General features: G+C 40.3%; 1 protein-coding gene across 1 annotated transcript in view; it reads left to right on the top strand.

Moving 5' to 3' along the window:
* The window catches only part of wdfy3 (WD repeat and FYVE domain containing 3), a 92,179-nt gene that overhangs the window by 36,123 nt on the left and 35,375 nt on the right, over window positions 1–20,681 (top strand). The window contains exons 14-24 of the mRNA XM_034872306.1: window positions 568–651; window positions 3,005–3,194; window positions 3,510–3,724; window positions 5,801–5,913; window positions 8,468–8,705; window positions 11,841–11,941; window positions 15,224–15,442; window positions 15,965–16,146; window positions 17,653–17,884; window positions 18,090–18,250; window positions 20,490–20,601. Coding sequence (XP_034728197.1) covers window positions 568–651; window positions 3,005–3,194; window positions 3,510–3,724; window positions 5,801–5,913; window positions 8,468–8,705; window positions 11,841–11,941; window positions 15,224–15,442; window positions 15,965–16,146; window positions 17,653–17,884; window positions 18,090–18,250; window positions 20,490–20,601 — 1,847 coding nt within the window. The remainder of the gene's footprint in view (window positions 1–567; window positions 652–3,004; window positions 3,195–3,509; window positions 3,725–5,800; window positions 5,914–8,467; window positions 8,706–11,840; window positions 11,942–15,223; window positions 15,443–15,964; window positions 16,147–17,652; window positions 17,885–18,089; window positions 18,251–20,489; window positions 20,602–20,681) is intronic.

Below are 20,681 nucleotides of genomic sequence, written 5' to 3' on the forward strand. Positions count from 1 at the left end.
ACATACTGAAGTTTGCCTTTAAGAAACAGACTTGATAGACTACACTCCTTTTTTCCATTCAAAAATCAAAAGCAGTTTCTGTTTGCAGAACACATTTGCAGAAAGTATTAAACTCCTCATTGCAATGCCTGCCACCTGTATTAAACTTAAAGCATTTGGTCGTCGTGACAACAATGCGTGCCCAGCCCATGTGTAGTTCTCACTGGCGTCATGCATGTGCTCCAGCTGTAGCTCTGATCCTGTTTCTCCTTTCAGCTTTCCACTAACAGCTTCTTTCCTTTCTTTTCTTTTCTCTCTGTCTCTTTTTCTTCCTCTAACCTCTGGTGTTGTCTGGCTGTTGTTCCTCGGCCTGGTCCATCTGCGCGGCTGCATATGTGAATGTGTGTGTGCACATGTGTGTGTACAACTGTGTATTTATGGATTTGTGTTTCTGTGTGTGTGTTCTGTGTTTTTTGTCTGCATTTTATTTTTGGGTGTGTATGTGCATGCTTGTGTCTGTCTGTGTCTTTCTGTGTGTGTGTGTGTGTGTGTGTGTGTGTGTGTGTGTGTGTGTGTGTTGCCATGCAGTCGTGCGGAGCAGGTGCCCCCCTGCCTGACACACGAGACCTCGCTGCCCTCACCGTGGGGCACGCCGGCACTCGCCAGGAAGAGGTAGCTACAGCGCTCTGCTACTTTTCTCACCCTCATCCCTTCCTCTCCATTTTCCTCACCTTCACCCGGCACTAAGAGGAACCACGAGTGGTCATCATGATCATGAACAGTCACATGAATCTTTTAGCTAATCATGAAAATGGGGTACGCTACACTTAGAGAGATAAAACAGCCATCCACGCCACTTTACAGATGTTCCTCAACATTTCTTTCTCCACAACCAATGATTATTTTCATTACGTAATAATCTCTTGACTGCATTTTGAAATAATTTGTTGATCTCTTCTAATTCCTCACATTAAAAATTGGAGGATAACTGTCTTAGGGTATTAACAGAGTGATGATAATGACATGTTACACGTCTGATGACGCCCGTCAAAGCAGTTGGAGCTGCGGAAATAACTAAAAAATCTGTTCTATGTTACAAACCAACCAGAAATTGAGATAAAATGACTTAAGTGAAGTGTATTTTTTCTTCAGAGAAATTTGGGCCTCAGTAGTCTCCCCTTCTGTGTGTCTGGATCCGCTTCAAGGCTGAATATTCATGAGGTGGACTAATTTGACAATCAGAGATGATAAGGCCCTTCCTTGTTTGTGTACTTCACTGCACGCTCTTCTTTGTGGACTTAATAGCATTTAAAAAACACAATTCCTGCCTTAAAGACATCATTCAACAATATACAGCAAAAGGTTTTGTGATTGCAGTGGGATTTTATATGGATTGTTAAACAGTTTTTTTTGTACTCAAATGATTTAAAAAGTCAAAATGTGAGGAATGTTAATTGCTCAGGATTTGCTTGGTTTGATTCAAACAAAAACATCTCCCGTGATTTAATCTCCATCTAAATGATGCTTACCGGCCAAACATCTTCGGCAATGAGCTTTGCCTTAAAGAAGATGACCGCAGTTTGCAACGTGCCAATTGCTGCAATCAGTGTGGTGATTATCAAGTTTGTGACGGTGACACAGCAAGAACCTTGGATTAAACACATGTCGTTTTTAGTCAAAAAAACTAAACACAGACTCTTTCAGTGTTGCATATTAGGATGTTTTCACTGCTGCTGATGCCAGGCAATGTCCACACTGAGCTGGTTAAATGTAAAAACAGTTACTCTGTATGAAAACACTAGTGTTTTAGGTTAGTTTCCATCCCCACTAAAACATCTGAATAACAGCAAAGTGACTAAATCTTTTCTACTTTCGGTTAGAAAACTACAAAACTGTTTATCACAGTTAATCTGCTTACCATCATCATGGCCGACAATAAATTCTCATACATATTTTCTATTTATTTCTCATATCTGTTTAGTCATCTGACAAAATATTATACCCAAAGTTGACTTTTGAGTGAATAAAAAATGTAAACTGACTATTGTAATCACTATTAACACCCTATTATTTACTAAACTAAATTCTCTTAAAAGACATTTGGATTTCAACTTGTGAAATTAGTTGAAATTTATTTTTTGTTTACTAAATGCAAAAACTGTTTACCAAGACAAGTAGTTTATAGTATACACTGTACATAATGTGTATAATGTGAAGTGTGGACCCTCTGCTCGTCCCCCCTTCATTATGTTTGGGCAAGCTTTTAGCAACATTTCAAATTCCCGCTGGAGCTTCTTATGTAGCCTACCAGAAGCCAATCACACTGTCTGCTGTGTCTGTCGCTGGTAACTTTATCCTTTCATGACTTGGAATGCAGCAGATAGTAATTCAGGAGTCCTGGAATATTAAAAACAATTGAAGAGGCGGTCAGCAACTGTTACAAGAAAAACCAAGTTTCCTGCCCCACACCCAATCCTTCCAGCACTTTATGATGACTCCAGCCTTTTCCAGCTCGGCATTTCTCCCGCGGGGGGATTTGCCACTCTGTAATTTGTATCACATCAACACGCCCATTTGTTTAATTGCCCGAATGCGGGCCCCAGTAGATATCTTGCTCTCTGCTGTTTGCACATGCTCAGTGCTTTAAGGCGCTGACACACCAACCCGATTATCGGCGTTCATACAGTCTGGCGAGGTTGGCGACTCAAGTCTGTTCGGTGTGTTCCGTGCTGTCGTCAATCGGAGGAGCCATCGGCGTTCATTATGGCTGATTATGGCTTGTTGAATCCGTGGGTGGGCAGTTGGACTCAATGACCAATCAGATTGCTGGAGTACTAGCCCTTGACTAGCAAATCAGTACATCAAAAAAACAGCGCTGACAGTGCCAGAATCTTCTTATTTCTAGCCATCGTATTTTCTTTTGTACAGCGAGTAATGACAACAACGATCCTTGTGACTACATAAACTTTAGTTTGAGTCAAATGGAATTAACTAAGCGTGACTTTCTCTATCCCTGTGCTTCCAGACAAGGCTACTATGGTACATCCGGTCCTCCCGCCCCAGTCAAAGCCCTGACAGACCTGAAGCTCCACTTAGCCAACACCTCCCACCCCCTTTCCTCCTCGTCCTCGTCTGACATGGTGGTCATCCACCCAGGGGCCGTCCTGGCCATGCTTGACCTGCTGCCCTCCGTCTCCTCCGACAGTCAGCCAGAGGTGAGGAAACACAAGAAGAAAATGTGCTAACATGCACTTCCTGTTATAGTGGGTGAAGGGGTTATGTGCAGTGCAGGGAAGTACCTTTTTTTTTTTTGCCAGTTGGACACAATGGTTTTTATGTGTCAAAGCAAACCAGACAGTTTATGCCATTTGCATGTGATTTTGTACATTTAATGGAGAGTGAATTGAGAAATTGTTTATAGAAAATAAAGTACATTTATACTTGAACATTTAACTTAAACACATTGACAAAACAATCCCGTAAATCAAATATAAAAGGGAACACTGAAATCCACTCTGTTTCCCCTCCAGCATGCCCTGGACCTGCAGCTGGCAGTGGCCAACATCCTCCAGCTCCTGGTGAACAGTGAGAGGAACCAGCAGGTGCTGTGTGAAGCTGGCCTCCACCAGCGGCTGCTGCAGCGCTGCAGTCAGGCCCTGGGCGATGAGGACCACCCGCTGCACCCTCCGCTGCAGAGGATGTTTGAGAGGCTGGCTTCGCAGGCCCTGCAGCCGATGGCACTCAGGTACTGCATTTTGATCATATTTTCACCTCTCTTAGGTAAAGTCCTTTCTGATACTGATTCTGGTCTGGTACTTTCCCAGCTCCAGTGTGACCTCATTAACTAGGTGCCAAACCTAAACATCACCCAGAGTTGTCTTTTTTCCTTAATGTTTTGTGAGACTTACTGACTCACTTTGCAAAATAGGTCTTGACTACAGGACAGCAAAATGGTTGCATAATGAGAAGTGAGAAAACTATTTGGCCTGAGAGTAGTGCCTAAAGAAAAAAAATTTTGTTACATACTGTACATCACAAGGTTGTCATTTTTTATAACTTACCTTTATAACATACCTCAGCTGGTCACATCCTGTGGATCGCAATGGAGCAATTTTCCTTTTTCACTCAAATGTTTTTGGGATTCAAAACAGTGCAGGATTCAAAATATTCACATTTACAAATGACAAGAAAACTCCCAGCCCTTTTTCACCTTCAATCAGCTTTTATTTAGTTATTTTATTCTGTTAATTTTAATTTAATCTTAAATTGAACCTTTATTAAACAAAGTAGGCAGATTGAGATTTTTTTCAATTGTAACAACGATCTAGACAAGATTGTATTTAGGCTGAACACGCCTGTTAGCATGCTAATATGATACAGCAAACATTCATGTCAACATGCATGTTTAAAGGGACAGTAGTGTGCTGGCATTTACCTCGCAACATTTAACTTTTTAACATGCTAATGTTTAGTTTGAAATGTCTAACGTTAGCATGCTGTTATCTTACTGTTTTTTATATTATTGTTTGGGGCATTTAATGCACCAAAGATCCCCAGCTAACGCAAACTGGGGAACCGCCAGTTAGCGTGGAACGTTACCGGGAACAGTTGGCGTGGTAACATGCTAACTTTTAGTGTTACCTATTGAGCTATAGGGGAGGTTTCCTGTTTGGGAAGCGTAATCTGCTTCGACAGGTTTCAGTGTGTAAAAGGGAGCTATTTATGCAGACTAAACGGATTGATTCTCATTTCCCGCTTGACAAGTTTAGTAAGATGGGACTTGGGGGTAAAGGGACCGGAGGGAAAGTTATTTGACATGCACATGGTTGGCTCTTTTTATATGTAAATCCCTAGCTGTTATTCTCTTTCCATGTCATTATGCTGGGGGTAAACATAGCTGTAGCTGTCAATCTGTTTCCACCCTCTTCTCCGCTCTGTCTGTCTGTCTGCCTTACTCTTGATCTGTCAGTCTTCGTCTTTCACTCCTTCATAAAACCCCTCCTTCTTACTGAGTTTTTTTTTCATTTAGTCTCTGCTCTGCTTACATCAGGCCCAAATAACCTCCAGAGTATTTCTGTTTCTTTGCTGTTGTTCTGAAGCTGCCTTGTGTCGCTTACTCAGCAGCACTCTGACAACTGACACAAACCACTGGGACTCTTTGCATTCTAGTCACGTCAACCTAATCATTGACTTTTTAAACAGACTGAATCATACCGTTCACCACAGCTGTTGAAGAGGAGTAGAAGGCAACCTGCAAAATAACTGCCGGCCTGCCATACTACATACAATTAGACGGATGCTGTTATCCAGAGCACACTTTTTACGTTTCATGATAACATAAAAGACGTCTTTTCGATGGTTGTCCTTCTGGGAATACAACTACTGTACATGGCAGTGTTGGGGCCACTCCACCTAGTGTGCCACTACAGGCCTTAAAAATATTATAGTAAAATGAGAATATTTTAGCAATAAATTACCTATTTTTTAATAGTTATCTTTTATTTAAAGTTCCTATACAAAAAGTCATTACTAGGATTCTTATTCCATTTTACCTTAGCCAATGTCACATAACTGCATTTGGTGTTTCTGCATGCCCTCTGTAGGTTTAATGGTGAGTGTAGTCTAGCTTAGTTTAATTACTGTGCTCAACATGTTCTTCTTTTTTATGCCGCTGAAACGAGTTTCAAGATTATTAATAAAAATCAATATCAATAATACAGAATAACAGTGATATTATATTGCCACTTGATTCATGCTAATTTTTTTCCTCCCTTTGTTGGTATATTTTTGCTCCTGACATCCTGGTAATTTCCCTCTCCAGGGAGTTCTTGCGTCTTGGAAATCCTCTGAACTGCGGCGCCTGGGACAAGAAGCTACTGAAGCAGTACCGGGTTCACAAACCCAGCTCTCTCAGCTACGACGCCGAGATGAGAAGTAAGACAACAACAACTCTCTTCCTAGTTTTGAGCACATGCAAGTGACTGTGCTAGGGCTCTCAGAAGAAATGCTATTGCTGGTTTAACCAGTTCTTTTTAACCCTTGTGTTGTCCTCCCATGTCAAAAACATACAAATATTTGACATCAATTGTATTTGCAAAGAGCTTTGTATGGAATCCAATCCATTTTTTGTGGCAATTTGGTTAAAATGAAATCCATATTTCACATATAGACATTTTTTAATTTTAAATTTGACCCGAGGACAACAGGAGGGTAGAAAACTGACAGAGGGGGACACGCTTTATTCTGCAATAACAGCGGGGCCACTTCAAGGAACATTTCAAGTGATCTATAATTTAGTTTTGTAAACATTGTTAAACCTAAAATATGTACTTCTCAAATTGATGTTGATGCTGTTGGCAATGTTTTTTTGAATCACAGATTATTCGATTTTTTTTAATTATTATTATTTACGCGTTATTTGAATATGTGGGAAATAATTGTTTTTATAGGTCCACCTATCAGTAGCTGAGAATTGAAGAGTTTAGTCCGTAGCAGTCCTCCAGTACGTTGATGAAATGATGATGTCATTTGGGAGCTGTTCCCATCTGCCCACAGTGATAGCAGCTTCCTCCCGGGAGAAAGTTTTGTTCTCTGCTAAAAAGCTTGAAAAAAGGCCATCAATCTTCTAGCAATTCTGCTCTTTTTATTTTTTTGCTTTCTCTGCGAGCAAATTGGGACAAATCCTCATGTGAATAGGCTGTGATTGCAGGGGATGAGCTTTCCGTTGCCATTTAATTGCCCGTTGAAATTACTGGCGCCGGCTTGCCGGTGAAAAGGGTGATGTTTCTGTAGGTTTTCAGAAATGTACAGATGCAAGAATAGCCTGACTTTAGTATGTCGGACCCTTTCATTTTACTTAACGTATGCAATTTATTTTGTCTTCAGAGTTGACTAATCAAAATGTATCTCTGTCACATATGGTAAATTCTCTGCTTAAACATTCTTTCTTTTTTTAAGCAAATCCGCGAGTTATAGGAAACTCAAAGTAGTCTCTTGGCCAATATCCAGTTAATGTGTAAATTTCCTGTTTAAACAAAGATTGGCTTTCCACTGTGAACAGAAATGGTTTGTTTTCTATTAACATCTGGTAATGTTGGTAATTTTGTAGGATACTCAGCATGTCCTAATTGCTTATTGTGTCTCCTCACAGCTGAGAACGGATATTAACTCCTGATTAATTACTGCTCTTTACAAACTGCTACTGTTAGAACACACAGTCCTATCTTTCTCTGTCTGTGAGAAGGTAATCTAGCATGGTTTATTAGCTGCCATTGCTGGGTGTTTCAGTAACTGCTTGGATTACCTTTGTATTTGCCAGGTGTGCTAACTCGTAACAAATAAGAGCATTCATAGTAGAAGTTAAACTATTGTCTGTCTGTCTGTCTACAGTATCTACATATCTGAAACTGTATGTGAAAGTTGTGATCATAAAGAATCTCTGCTGATAAACGGGTTCTCTTGATAGAGAAACCGCCTCTATTTATATGTTGGGAGATAAAACAAGCAACATACTACTCAAGTTGGCAGGCAGCAGCAAAAAAAAGGAAATAAAAACTACGTGAAGGCTATGAAGTTCTTGGATCCATTCAAGAGACGCAAGGGGCAGTATAGTCAGAGGTGTTGTCATTTTCACTCCAAACTGGACCTGGAGTGATAAGTTATACTTTAACTGTTATGCCTTAACATTGGATTAGCATTGGTTGCCAAATTATAGCTGGTTACAAGATAAAACATGTTTACTAACCCTGTTTATTCAATTCAATTATATTTAATGTATCAATTCACAACAAGAGTTATCTCGAGACACTTTACAGATAGAGTAGGTCTAGACCACGATCAATAATTTACAAAGACCCAACAGTTGTACTAGTTCCCTCCAAAGCAAGCAACAGTGGCGAGGAAAAACTCCCTTTTAGGAAGAAACCTCGGACAGACCCAGGCTCCCGGTAGGCGGTGTTCTACGGGCAGGTTGGGGTCGAAATGAAGAGTGGCAATAACAGTCTCAATAAAAGATAATGGAACAGTGACTAAAAAATAGTAGTTTGTTGTAGTTCATGGCATAATAGGGCACTGCATGGCCTTACAAGGCACAGCAGAGCGTAGCAGGGCACCCCAGAGCGTAGCAGAATGTAACAGGGCATCGGAGGACGTGTAGCAGGACCAAGGCAACAGCTGCAACCATGATTTTGGAGCCTCCCTGATCCAAGGAAATGCTGGGGGAAAAAGAACATAAGGACTCCGGGGAATGACTCCCCAGAGCTAGGATAGCAACAAGCATTTCTGGGACATGGATGCACACAAATGGAAAGATAAATTAGAGAGGAGCTCAGTGTATCAAAAGAAGTCCCCCTCCCTCTAGTTTTATTATATTATTGATTATATGGTAAACTAATTTGACGACTATGAAGAGAAGCAGAGATACAAGTCAGTTTCCCATAGTGGATATTGGATTTAATTGTGTTTAATCTGTCATTTCTTGTCTTAACAGACAGTATGACCATGTCCATGGAGGGCTTCGGTCCTGACAGTGTCTTCGCCACGCCAGCGGAAGACAACGGCCAGTATCGCATCAGCCGCAGCCTCGTGCGCTCCGCTGAGGGCAGCACTGTACCCCTCACCCGAGTCAAGTGCCTGGTGTCCATGACAACGCCCCATGACATACGTCTGCACGGATCAGCAGTCACGCCTTCATTTGTGGAGTTTGACACATCGCTGGAGGGCTTCGGGTTAGTCGGCGTGCACATTAAAAATTTGAGTGTTAACATATCTGGTCTCCCAGATTAGTATGCAGTTGCATGTTTTTGTTGCAATTATTTAACCAGGGGATAGGGGTGGGTCACATGCTCTCTACACTCATAAACTACACTTGCATACTGTCTTAGGCTATTATGGCTAATATGTTAGCCAACATTTCCCTGACAGAGCAACATTCACACTGATTGGGAGTTGTTTTTGTGTCCACCTGATTATTAAGTAACTCCAATATTAACTATTCTCTAAGATCCTGTTTAGTCTCCACCAATTATTGAGAAAATATCTGGCTCTCCAGCTGATAAATTTTCCACTTTCTTCACCAGCTAGTTGTTACCTTTTGAAAACAGCTGCCTACTGCTGCTGGAGACAGGGCTGATAATAATTCGCTATGTTTGTCACTTCAAGCAACACATTTTATTTTTTTATTCATTACATCCTATCATTTGATCCATTGTTAACATAATACATATTTACTTGAGGACTTTAGAACTCCAGACTTGGACCAGTCTTCATTACATGCTTTTAAAGAGGCTGTAGCAGAAACCGATTATGCCAGTCCTCTGTAACCCACTTTACTCTAAATCAGTCTTGTTATGAAGCAATTTTTCTCACCCGTGAGACACACCTCAGGATGCCACGTGTTATTTTTCCCTACAATTGAACAGGTCGTGTTTTTTTCTTCTTTTTTCTCCTGAGCAGCACTTGCAACTGTCTCAGCAGGAGGCTGTTATTTGCCTCCAGTTCTAGAGCCACGCATACAAATAGGTTTATTTTCCCAAACCCTTTGCTTTGTGGGTGCCGCTGCTGACAGGCTCTGCTGCACACTGTGCCGCGTGCCGAATGTTAGCGGCACAGTTGTGTGGGGGATGTGACCTTGCCAATTCACCCATAAACTTTCCACAACACATACGGGACATACATGTTACACTGACACAAAGTAAACAACTGTTACGAGACACCTAAGGCTATAATATGTTATATTCTTTATTAATATTCATAAGGATACAGGTTTAAGAAATAGGGAGGCATCTTGCACAAGGTCATTTTAGACTTATTCTGCCAGTTTACGTCAAAGTTTTTTTTCCTGTGATTACCTGACCAGCATTAAATTACTATATAGCATCACTTTGATTTGGATTATGTAAATATATACTGTTGTAGACCAAGGCAGCAAAGGAATCTCAAATGAACTCTTCTTAAAAGAAAAAGAATCGTAGTTTGTCTCATTGTTCTTTGCATTGTGTCTGAATCTTTTGTGTAGGTCTGTCCTTTCTTGTTGCTCTGCTTCTGTTTTTCTGTTCTGTGTTTAACTTGTAGACATAAAATAGACCGCATTGTTGATGTTTTCAGTACTGACTCGGCCCCAAACTTTGGTATATTTTGGGGGCAGTTCCAGTTTTAAAGAAAAAACATTGTCATCTCCTATAACTTAATATAAATGTACGCACTGAGTTTACAGGTTTATATACTCAGATGCTAAACAAAACAAAAACATCTGTGAACTCCACAGACTTCTAATAAACTCCACAGACCCAATAAAGCATCTTTCTTTAAGACCTAACAGCAAGATCAGTTGCCTTTGACTTAGGTTTTTACAACCCCTCTCCCACCCAGTACCCATATTTCCTGGTCCATAATTTCCCAGCTTTCCTGTTTCTTTAACTCATGAGAAGCCGTTTGACTTGTCGCAGAATAGAACATGGAGATTCCCCATTAAAACACAGCAAAGCAGCAGCACACTGGCAACAAGGCACTGGCCCACTTTCTCCTCAGCAGAAAAAGAGGCGACACACACACACACACACACACACACACACACACACACACACACACACACACACACACACACACACACACACACACACACACACACACACCCCTCCTTCCTCTCCCAACTGTCACCATGAAATATTGATGGCCCTGCTGCTATTAGGAATCACACACAGGCCCTCTTTTCTCTTGCACACACAGGCACACTTTCTATCATGCACAACATGCTTACACACACACTCTCAGACACACCACTGCACACTCACCCAGCCATCCGTCTCACAAGGGCCCCCATCCAGTGTGGGTGGATGGGGGTGGAGGGGAAAAGACTGCATCTCATTCTAACTGGGAAAAGAATAATTAGCATAGCAAGCTGGTGAAACCCCTGGAGTGTCTTTTTTGTTTTTGTTTAACCTAATCAAGGTGATACACGTCGCTACCATGAAGCAGCAGTGTGGTGTTCTTGCTAGTTTGACAGACTCGTCGTTAAACAAAAGGACCAGAGTGTCTGCCCTTGAGAAGTGTCCTCAAATAAGTCATTGAATCTCTGCCAGCTTAGGGGCCGCTGTCCTGTAGCTAACCCTGACCTCGGACCTTCCTGTCCAGGTGGACAAAAAAAAGAGAGAGCCAACAAAAAATCCAGTTATTTTGGAGCTTAATCAGTGTCTCTTTCAAAATACATAATTCATAGAGCTAATAAAAAAGTCTTATATTAAGTGATTTATATCTAGAGCTATGACTATCACTTTTTAATTTTTGTAATTGATTTATATCATCTATGTGCATATTATCAATTAGTAATAATTAGTAATAAAAAAAAAAGAGCCTCTCTGAATCCCTACTGAGTCCAGGGTAATGTCTTTAGATTGTGGGATTTGTCAAACAAACGGTCGAAAAACTGAAGATGTTTAATTTTCTCATGTTTGAGAGGCTGAAACTAGGAAATGGTTTGGTAGGGATGTCTGAAAGCATTGATAGACAAACTAACACATTTTGGTTTTGGTCTTATTATCAAATTTCTTTTACATTTAATTAGTAACTGTTGTAACAGTTATGGAGATGTTTGTGTGAGTTGACAGAAGTGGAATTGTATTTGGACTGCGTTCAATGTGACGCTAACCTACAGGAATTTCCCCCATGTGTCCTGATTTGCTGCTGCAGTTTGGTTTTCTTAACACAGAGAATGACAAAAGAACAATAACCCAAGCTTTGCTCTCTTTATAAATATTGGATGTTGAGGGGAATGGTATTGAAATGAAATGGTTTGAGATTGACTTTACTTATCTGTTACAGTTGTTTCACCAGATAACAGTCATGTCCTCTGTCCTCGTGTGCAGGTGCCTGTTTCTGCCCAGCCTGGCTCCACACAACGCTCCTACCAACAACACCAACGCCTCAGGTGTCAGCGATGGAGCAGTGCTGAGTGGGATGGGTACAGGTAAAGACAGCCTAAACTTTCTTCATTTTGCAGTTAGATAGTATAGTACAAAGGGGTTACTATCTTAGCCTCTACATTTCAACTTGGAATGTAAAGACATGTTGACCACTTGCAGGACTAGTTGGTGAACTAGCGAGACGCAACCACAGTCATCACATTGACAAACTTTAGTTTGCGTGTTGGACAACATGTCAAATTAAACTAGCAATTTTCTTCAGTGATTACTATTTTTAGAGATAGATGTCATTGAACCTGTATTGTATTTTTTATTCAGATCACATCTTCAGTCTTTTACACCAAAATACCCATTAGGAAACTGCATCAGTAAGCATTTTGAGTTGATGTTTCACAGTGACTTGGTTTGGCTTGTTGGACTGTTGGAACATTTAATTTGGCTTTTCATTTTCTTCAAAAGGAAAAACCTAATATTAGTATTTTAATATTAGTGTAGGATTTAACCACCAACCACCAGCCGTTTCCTGTTGTCTCTTTACCAGTAGGTTTGGTAGACAAGTTGTTAGTTAGCACAATACGTTTTTTCTTCTTGCCCCGTTAGTATTACCATGTTTTGTAATTGTTACAGAAATGATTGAGGTATAAATAAATTATTAATTTCCACTAAAGCAGTAAAAGAGTAAAAATAAGTTATATAATATTTCTTCCTCCTTCCCAACCCACATGTTGTTAATCCTAACACATGAAACACATTATCTCCCTCTTTGAACACTTGACATGCACATTTTGGCCTATTTCTTTAACCACACACACCGTCTTTGCGTTACGTCTTTAGTGTGCACATCTTCCTCATCATTTTTGTTTGTTTTCTCCAGTTCATCTGCATTCCTCTTGTTTCTTACTTTCTTCCTTAGTCTCGGGGCACAGTGTTTTTTTTTTTAAACCTCTCAGGATTCCTTTTTCTCACCCACAAAGTGTGTATTTGTTCAGATGTTTTTAGTTTTCATCATTGGTGCTTGCAAAAGAAAAACTCACCTAAAACCAAAACAGTCCAACCCAAAGACCTGAAGGCAGAGATAGAAATAATCTGTGACGGTATGGTTGATTTTCTAGTCTGTAGCCTCATTTAGTATTTATGAAGCACAGCTAGACTCCTCTCCTCTCCTCTCCTCTCCTCTCCCTCTTATACATTACTATCATTTCACCATCTGTTTATCTATTCATCAGCTCCCTATGCACTCATCAACCCCACGCTCACCTCCTCTTGTTTTCTCCAGCCAGTCACTATTTATAGACCTCGCCCTTTTTATTTTCCCCTTCATCTCTTCTGTCTCTCACATCTTCCTCTTCCCTGTCTCTAAACCTTGACCTTTTGTGTTTTTCTTTGTCCATCCCTTTCAAATTCTATTTTTCTTGCCCTCTATCCCTCTTCCTATTGTCACATTACCTTCTTGCCTTTCTTGCCTCATTTGTCTCAATCTTCTTCCTCCCCCTCCTCTGTCCTCCCTTCTTCCCTTTCCTATACCACTCCTGTCTGACCCATATCCTTGGATGACATCATCAAGAAGCTCATTCATCAGAGTATCCTCTGTCTGCTCAGGAACTCATAGCACCTTGGTTGCATCAACCACCTACTGATTAGTAGAAAAAGATGTATTCCCTCAAACCAGTTTCATCATTGTCTTGGTGTTTGCAGCAGTTTTGCTGCAGCCTTTTCTGCAACATTTATTATTATTATATTTATTACAGGATTTTTATTTCTGTCTCACAAGTCCATAGTCAGCTCTACAAGTAAGAAGTAATGTAATAGTATCAGTGAACTGGCAATTAGCTTGTTGTTGGGTATGTCCTCCAGTAAAGCCTAATGCAAAAATCAGTCCTTGCTTGTATGTCTCAAAGCAGATGGAGGGGCACCAGCAGACAGTGAATTATGGTTTTCTGCCCAATTTTAATTTGTTTTATAAACCTGTTGAGTGACAGCCGGGCAATGTGGCTCAAAGAATAATTGCCTTCAGTTTGGAGCAGTGTTACTTATTTGGATGTTGCTCCATAATTTGAGTTCTTTTTTAATAGCAAAAAACATTGCAAATAGCGTCTCGGTACATCTGTGCTATTTGCACGTATTTAAGTTAGTTAATATGCATACATTTAGCACACAAGAGCCTTGTTGCAAAAACAGTCTAATTCATAAAGATCAGCACTGATCAAATACAATTACAGTATTAGCGTCTTTTGTGAGTAGGGGGTATTTGAAGCCAGTTTGTAAGGGGTGTCCTCCATTTCAAATCCCTACATCTTATTTTACAGTCTAAAGGTGTGCATTTAAAACAGCGCTGACAGCTTGGAATATTTAATCCCAAATTCGGTTTCTCTCTGTTCCATTTAAAATATTTTTTTGGGTGTTTTTTCTAAATTTGTACAGTGCTGAGATAAGACGACCTAAGGGGCTTAGTGGTGAATTTCACCTTAAAAGAAAAAAAACATTCATTCTGATCATAGATTACATTTAGATAAACTGAAAGTGACAACATTAAACAAAATAAAGCCGAGCTGATGTAATGCATGAATAGAATTCACATTACACGTTTGTTGTTTCTTATTTTTTGCCACAATTCTGGCTCAATTTTGTCTGTTAACATCAAGTCGGTGCCAGCAGCAACAAAACAAGAGTAAACATGCAATCAGTCCAATCTATAATATCTGTGGCACTCTGTAAAAAAATGAAAATGTCTCACAGGCAAAAGGTTTTTTCAGAGAGCTACAAATAGAAGAGTGAGAAACCCAATATGGTGTATACACGCCAAAAATCCTAGAGGCCAATTTGTGGAGAGAACGAATGGGTTTGTCCTATTTTAGACAGGTCAGTACATCAGGATGTACGTGTAACAGCAGGTAGCGCCTCACATGGGTCAGTTTTTATTGTTTTAGAAATCCCTGAGCAAGATAAATGGATGCAGTGTTGTATTGTGATGAACAGACAGCATGTCTCTTGTCTTTAGTTTTTTAAAATGTTTTTTAGGACTACTTTTCCTTTTCTAACATTCTTCATTCTTTATTATCTTTCCTCATTTAATTGTTCCTTTCTTCCATCTCTTATTTATAGATTATGCTTTTTATTTTATTTTCTATATGCTACCTTTTGTTTCATTATTTTAGGGAACCCAACATGCCAAGCACCTTGTGTAATATATACAACACACACAAAAAAAAATCAAATCAAACCATACTGTACAACATAACAGTCTGAACTTTGAAAATATAAATCATTAAAGAAGATTACATTCATCTGATCTCTTTTTTTCCCACCTTTCCCTCTTTTCCCTCCAGGGGAGCGCTTGTTCCCTCCTCCATCAGGCCTGAGCTACTCCACCTGGTTCTGCGTGGAGCGTTTCAGCGCGGCTCCTCAGGCCCACCCGGTGCGACTGCTGACCGTCGTCCGTCGGGCCACGTCCTCAGAGCAACACTACGTCTGCCTGGCGGTGGTGCTGTCTGCCAAAGATCGCTCGCTCACCGTCTCCACCAAGGAGGAGCTGCTGCAGAACTACTGTGAGTACAGCAGTAGAATATAACAACCTGTTTCATTTATTGCCTCACCTGGTGTTTTCTACATTAACTGTAAATTTGGCGCAGTTTAGTTAAAGAATAGGCCCCAGGTGCGACTCGGCAGCAGGGGATGTCAACATGTACAGTACATTTGACTCTGAGCAATTAAGATATTTTGTGTGTTACGTGAACCTGACATGCAAACACAATAAGGGTTTTCAGTGGTTTGGTCCAGTACGTATACAATTTTCCAACCTGCTTCTGTTGTTGTAGATATCATTTATGATAGAATACTATATCAACCGTGGATTAAATCATGTCAGTATGTATGTAAATGTAGAAACTGTATATGTATTGTGTTTTGAAGGGTGGCTAGTTGGAGACGTCTGATTATCTATTACACCTTATATAGCCTTGTGGGATTTCCGTCAGTAACCTAGAGAGGTCATGTTTTTACACCTGCCCCTCTCCCTCTGACTCATCGATACTGCCCCCTGTTTCCCTCTCCCTCCCCCCATCAAGCAGCTGATGAGTCAAGTGAAGAAGCCTCCTTCTATGAGATCCTGCCCTGCTGTGCTCGTTTCCGCTGTGGCGAGCTGATCGCCGAGGGCCAGTGGCACCACCTGGTGCTGGTCATGAGCAAAGGCATGCTGAAGAACAGCATGGCCACGCTGTACATCGACGGCCAGCTCATCAGCACTGTCAAGGTAGAGTTATAGATTTGAGTGATATCATACCTGTGCGACATCTCAGGAAAAGTCTTTCTCAGCAGGTTGCTGGACTGAGCATATAATGGAAATACTGACATATACATTGGAGTGTGTGTGTGTGTGTGTGTGTGTGTGTGCGTGCGTGCGTGTGGGTGTGGGTGTGGGTTTGCGTGTGTGTGTGTGTGTGTGTGTGTGTGTTTGCGTGTGCATGCGTGCGTGCGTGCGTGTGCCTGCAGTTTAAAGATTCCCAAAGTAGGGCTGAAACTTATGGTTTTGTCTGTGATTTATCTATAGAATATTTTTTCAAGTAAATGATTTATAGTTCAATCTATACAATAACAAAAAGTGAAGTTTTTTTTTTTTTTATCAGTGCACACCATGAGTGATGATTAATTGATTATCAACATTGTTGTACATAAATGCTCTCAGAATTGACTAAGACATTATTCAGGAAGTTTGTTTGGGCATTCATCCAAATATCAGTCCTGTTCCGATTATGCTGATGTGTATCATTTCCTATTCTCATTATCATATAATGTAGATTGACATGTGGATAGAAATATGCACAGTAGATATCCGATTGATCGCACATATACTCAAATCTGCAGTCAGCCTACTGTGATGTGGCGTGTGGTTTAGTGACTTTAGATTCCCCTGAAACTAGAGAGCAGAGCAGGGAAACGGCGTGGCGGACCACAGCTCCCAGCTTCCTCTCAGCACTGCTGATAACAGCGGCTTTGTTTCCTGCTTAGGTCTTCACACAGGAAAAACAAGCTGGTCATATGTATCTTGTGTGTCTGTGTGCATGTAAGAGTGTACTTGTGGTTATGTTTTTTGCCCTGTATGTATGTAAAGCCCAAAATCTCACTCTTACTGTAAGTATACCGTCTCCATGGATCTTTCCGGGGCTGAAAAAGTATCTACCCATTAACAACAATAACAACGGTACATTCAGTACCTCAAACGGATGATTTATGAATAATAACTGTTGTTGTTGATCTGTTGGAACAGTTGTTTGGTGGTGAGCAAAGACTGTCCTTTTGTATCAACAAGGGCTGCAACCAGTCACCATTTTTGTTCATGTTTTAATCCTATAATCATTTTCAGGTTTACTTAATTTATGTGTTGGTCATAAAATAGTGAAAAATGGTCATCACAAGTTCCCAGGCCTAAAACCCAAACTTATTTAATTTGCAATGATATATTTGAATTAAACTTCTGTAAAAGCGTAAAAGTGTAAAATTGTGCAAATTGGTTGCCATGTTCATTTCTACTCATTCTGCTGCTGCTATTATAACAAAATGCTCAAATTTAAATGTCCACATATCTAAAACATGAAAGTAAATAGCTTTGCTCACTGTTCTGGTATTACACAAATGACTTTGTGGCAGAAATCTTTAGCTCCATCTTTGTGTGTGCACTCAGGGAAAGTTTGTAAAATCTATATTCCCCTATAGATTTCACTCATCTGCATCATTACCCTCCCTCTTTACTCCCCTCCAGCTTCACTATGTCCACAGTGCACCAGGCGGCTCCGGCTCCACCAACCCTCCTGTGCTGAGCACCGTGTACGGGTATGTGGGGACGCCGCCTGCACAGCGCCAGCTCTCCAGTCTGGTGTGGCGCCTGGGGCCCAGCCACTTCCTGGAGGAGGTCCTGCCTGCCACCAGCGTCGCCGCCATCTACGAACTGGGACCCAACTACGTGGGCAGCTTCCAGGCCGTCTACCTGCCCTGTGAGTGGTCCGCTTTGTCTTCTTCTGCTGCCCACTCTTCAATTCTCATATTCTTTAATTTAGTGTGCCATCTTCACATAGTGTGTCATCTTTTTTCTACCCTTTATACCTTTTTCTTCCCTTGCCTTTTGTAATTTGATCCCCTCTCCTCACATCTCCGCCATATCTTTATAATACCTCCCGTCTGTCTTTTTTATTGTCCCAGGTAAAGACTCGAAGACAGAAGGAGCACCTACCTCCCCAGTGGCATTGGTACCAGAGGAGAAGGTGTCCTTCAGTCTCTATGCGCTTTCTGTCACTACTCTCTCTGTGGCCAAGATCAGGAAAGTCTACAACAAGCTGGACAGCAAGGCTATTGCCAAACAGGTCAGACATACCACTGCTCTGTAGAAAGAAAGTCACCATGCTTGTATTGAATTTCATTAAAGCCGCTGTAGAATCTAATAGAGACTGTACATTTTTGAGAACTTTGTCAAAAGCAATCTTGGAGCATAAACAAGGGAGAATGGGCTAAAAGGAGCATATAGACTGGAGAAATCAACAGAATAAAGCCTCACAACGGCTTTTAAAAAATGAAGAATGAGTCTTACCAAAATATTGTCATTGGAGAAACGAGACACTCCAGGTCACCACTCAGCAGCTAACAGGTAACAGGGCAAGCTACATTGGTGCTCATAAGTTTAATTGCCCATGCTTAAGTTGACTAAAAAGAGAAATAAAAAAATCATGTTTTGGAAAATTATTTCAATGCCTTAATAAAAAAATGAGGTTAAATCCAACCTTTAAGGACACCAATTTTCTTTGTGAATGAATATTAAATATAATAGAAAAAATAATAGAAAAATAATAAATGTTCTTCCTTAAAATACAGGGGGCATAAGTAAACACACCCCTATGTTAAATTCCCATAGAAGCAGGCAGATTTATATTTTTTAAAGCCAGTTATTTCATGGATCCAGGATACTATGCATCCTGATAAAGTTCCCTTTGCCTTTGGAATTAAAATAGCCCCCCATCATCACATAGAGATTGGCATGCAATACTTTCTATGAAATCAGCTCTCAATGCAAATCAAACCGGCTATTAGTCTAACTGAAATAAAACCATGCCAATCTCTATGTATAGTGAAGGGTATGTGATGATATGGAGCTATTTTAATTGCAAAACATGATTTTTTTATTCTTCTTTTTAGTCAACTAGAGCATGGGCATGTATACTTATGAGCACCACTGTAGCTACCAGCAGGATAGAGACAGGGTAGGTGAATTTAAACAATGTGTGAGTTGAAAACGCATCTTGTTGTCACGTAAGGGCCTTGTTCATGTTGCACAGACAATTTAATTGAATTTTATGTCTGTTAAGATGCACAAGTATAAATATGTAGATTCATTTAGGAGAAATCTACAGATGCAGTCTAAAACAAAAACCATCTCAATATGTATTTTGGAAGTTTTAATCTCAATTAAAGTTAAAGAAGACTTGGAATAAAATTAGACCAATATCTCATCTAATAATAACAGTGTGTTTTTTTTCATTATTGGTGCAGCGTTTTTTCCTGTGAAATTAACAAAATTGCAGCAACAGCCTTTTACAGTTTAGTGTCAAGATTTTTATTAAGATCTTTTATAGAAAGGAGTTATCAACAGCATAGAAAAAATGCATATTGTGGCAGAGTTTCCTTTGCTGTTTGTGATAAGCTGGTGAATACAAAAAAGTCTTTGTGAACTGATTATTATAGTATTTATTTAAACTATTAAACAATGGCCTAAGCAAAATCAGATAAATTGGTAAGGTAGTCAGTTTGTGTTAATATATTTAGTTTTTAGTTAAAATTTCATATAGATAATTATTTAATAACCATTAACTACTCTTAGGCCTTTTTCTTTCTTGAGCCCTTGCCTCCGGAAATCTCTCTGCACATCCCTGTGCAGATGCATAGTGGCATGCAAAGGTCATGTCAATCTTCAACAGAAAATATGCAGTTAATCTACTTGCATGATTGTTCATTTACACATAATATGCATTTACAGTAACTAACACACCACCCCATTATGTGTGTGTGTTTGAGCTCCAAATGAGCACCCTTCCCCATTCTTATCTCTCTTCCCACCTGTCAAGTAATTTCCCAACCTGCTTTGCTCTCCCTGCTAAACCTCGGCCCACAGTGACTCGCAGGAAGCAAACGGCAAGAAGTGCAGAGACAGCATTTCTGCTGCCGCAGGGACCTGTAGTAGATAGTAGAATAGGAAGAGAGTGGTTTATACTAGTACCAGCGGTTAAGATAAGGCATTAGTGTTTTTGTTTTATAAAGATACAGACTGTAACAATACAACTTCTTTCTCATTAAAACCAGGAAAGTGTCACATAATGTTTTTTTTCATACCTGTTTCACTTGCTAAATTGGTCTCATTTCATTCTAACTGGCTGAATAAAGGCATCACGTCCACATCAAGCAGTCTTTTGAACCCTACACAAAAGAGAAAGTCTATAAGACTGTATGGGATAAATTTGACAAGGACAAATGAGAAAATCCTGCATGATGCAGTGGTGAGAGAGTAAGGAAAATGTTGTGTTTTTGGTTTGAATATCTTCCCTCCCTCTGCAGCTCACTGTGTCTTCTCATGAAAACGCCACTCCGGTCAAGCTGATTCATAATGCCGCCGGCCACCTCAATGGGCCAGCGCGTACCATTGGAGCCGCTGTAATTGGATATTTAGGTAAGCCTAGTCTCTGAAATAACCCATAAAATCAGTGATGAATCCTGTTTTCTGTGACAAGCTCATACATTTGAAATGTC

This window comes from Etheostoma cragini, chromosome 5 (assembly GCF_013103735.1).
Source record: "Etheostoma cragini isolate CJK2018 chromosome 5, CSU_Ecrag_1.0, whole genome shotgun sequence".
NCBI classification, from domain to species: domain Eukaryota; kingdom Metazoa; phylum Chordata; class Actinopteri; order Perciformes; family Percidae; genus Etheostoma; species Etheostoma cragini.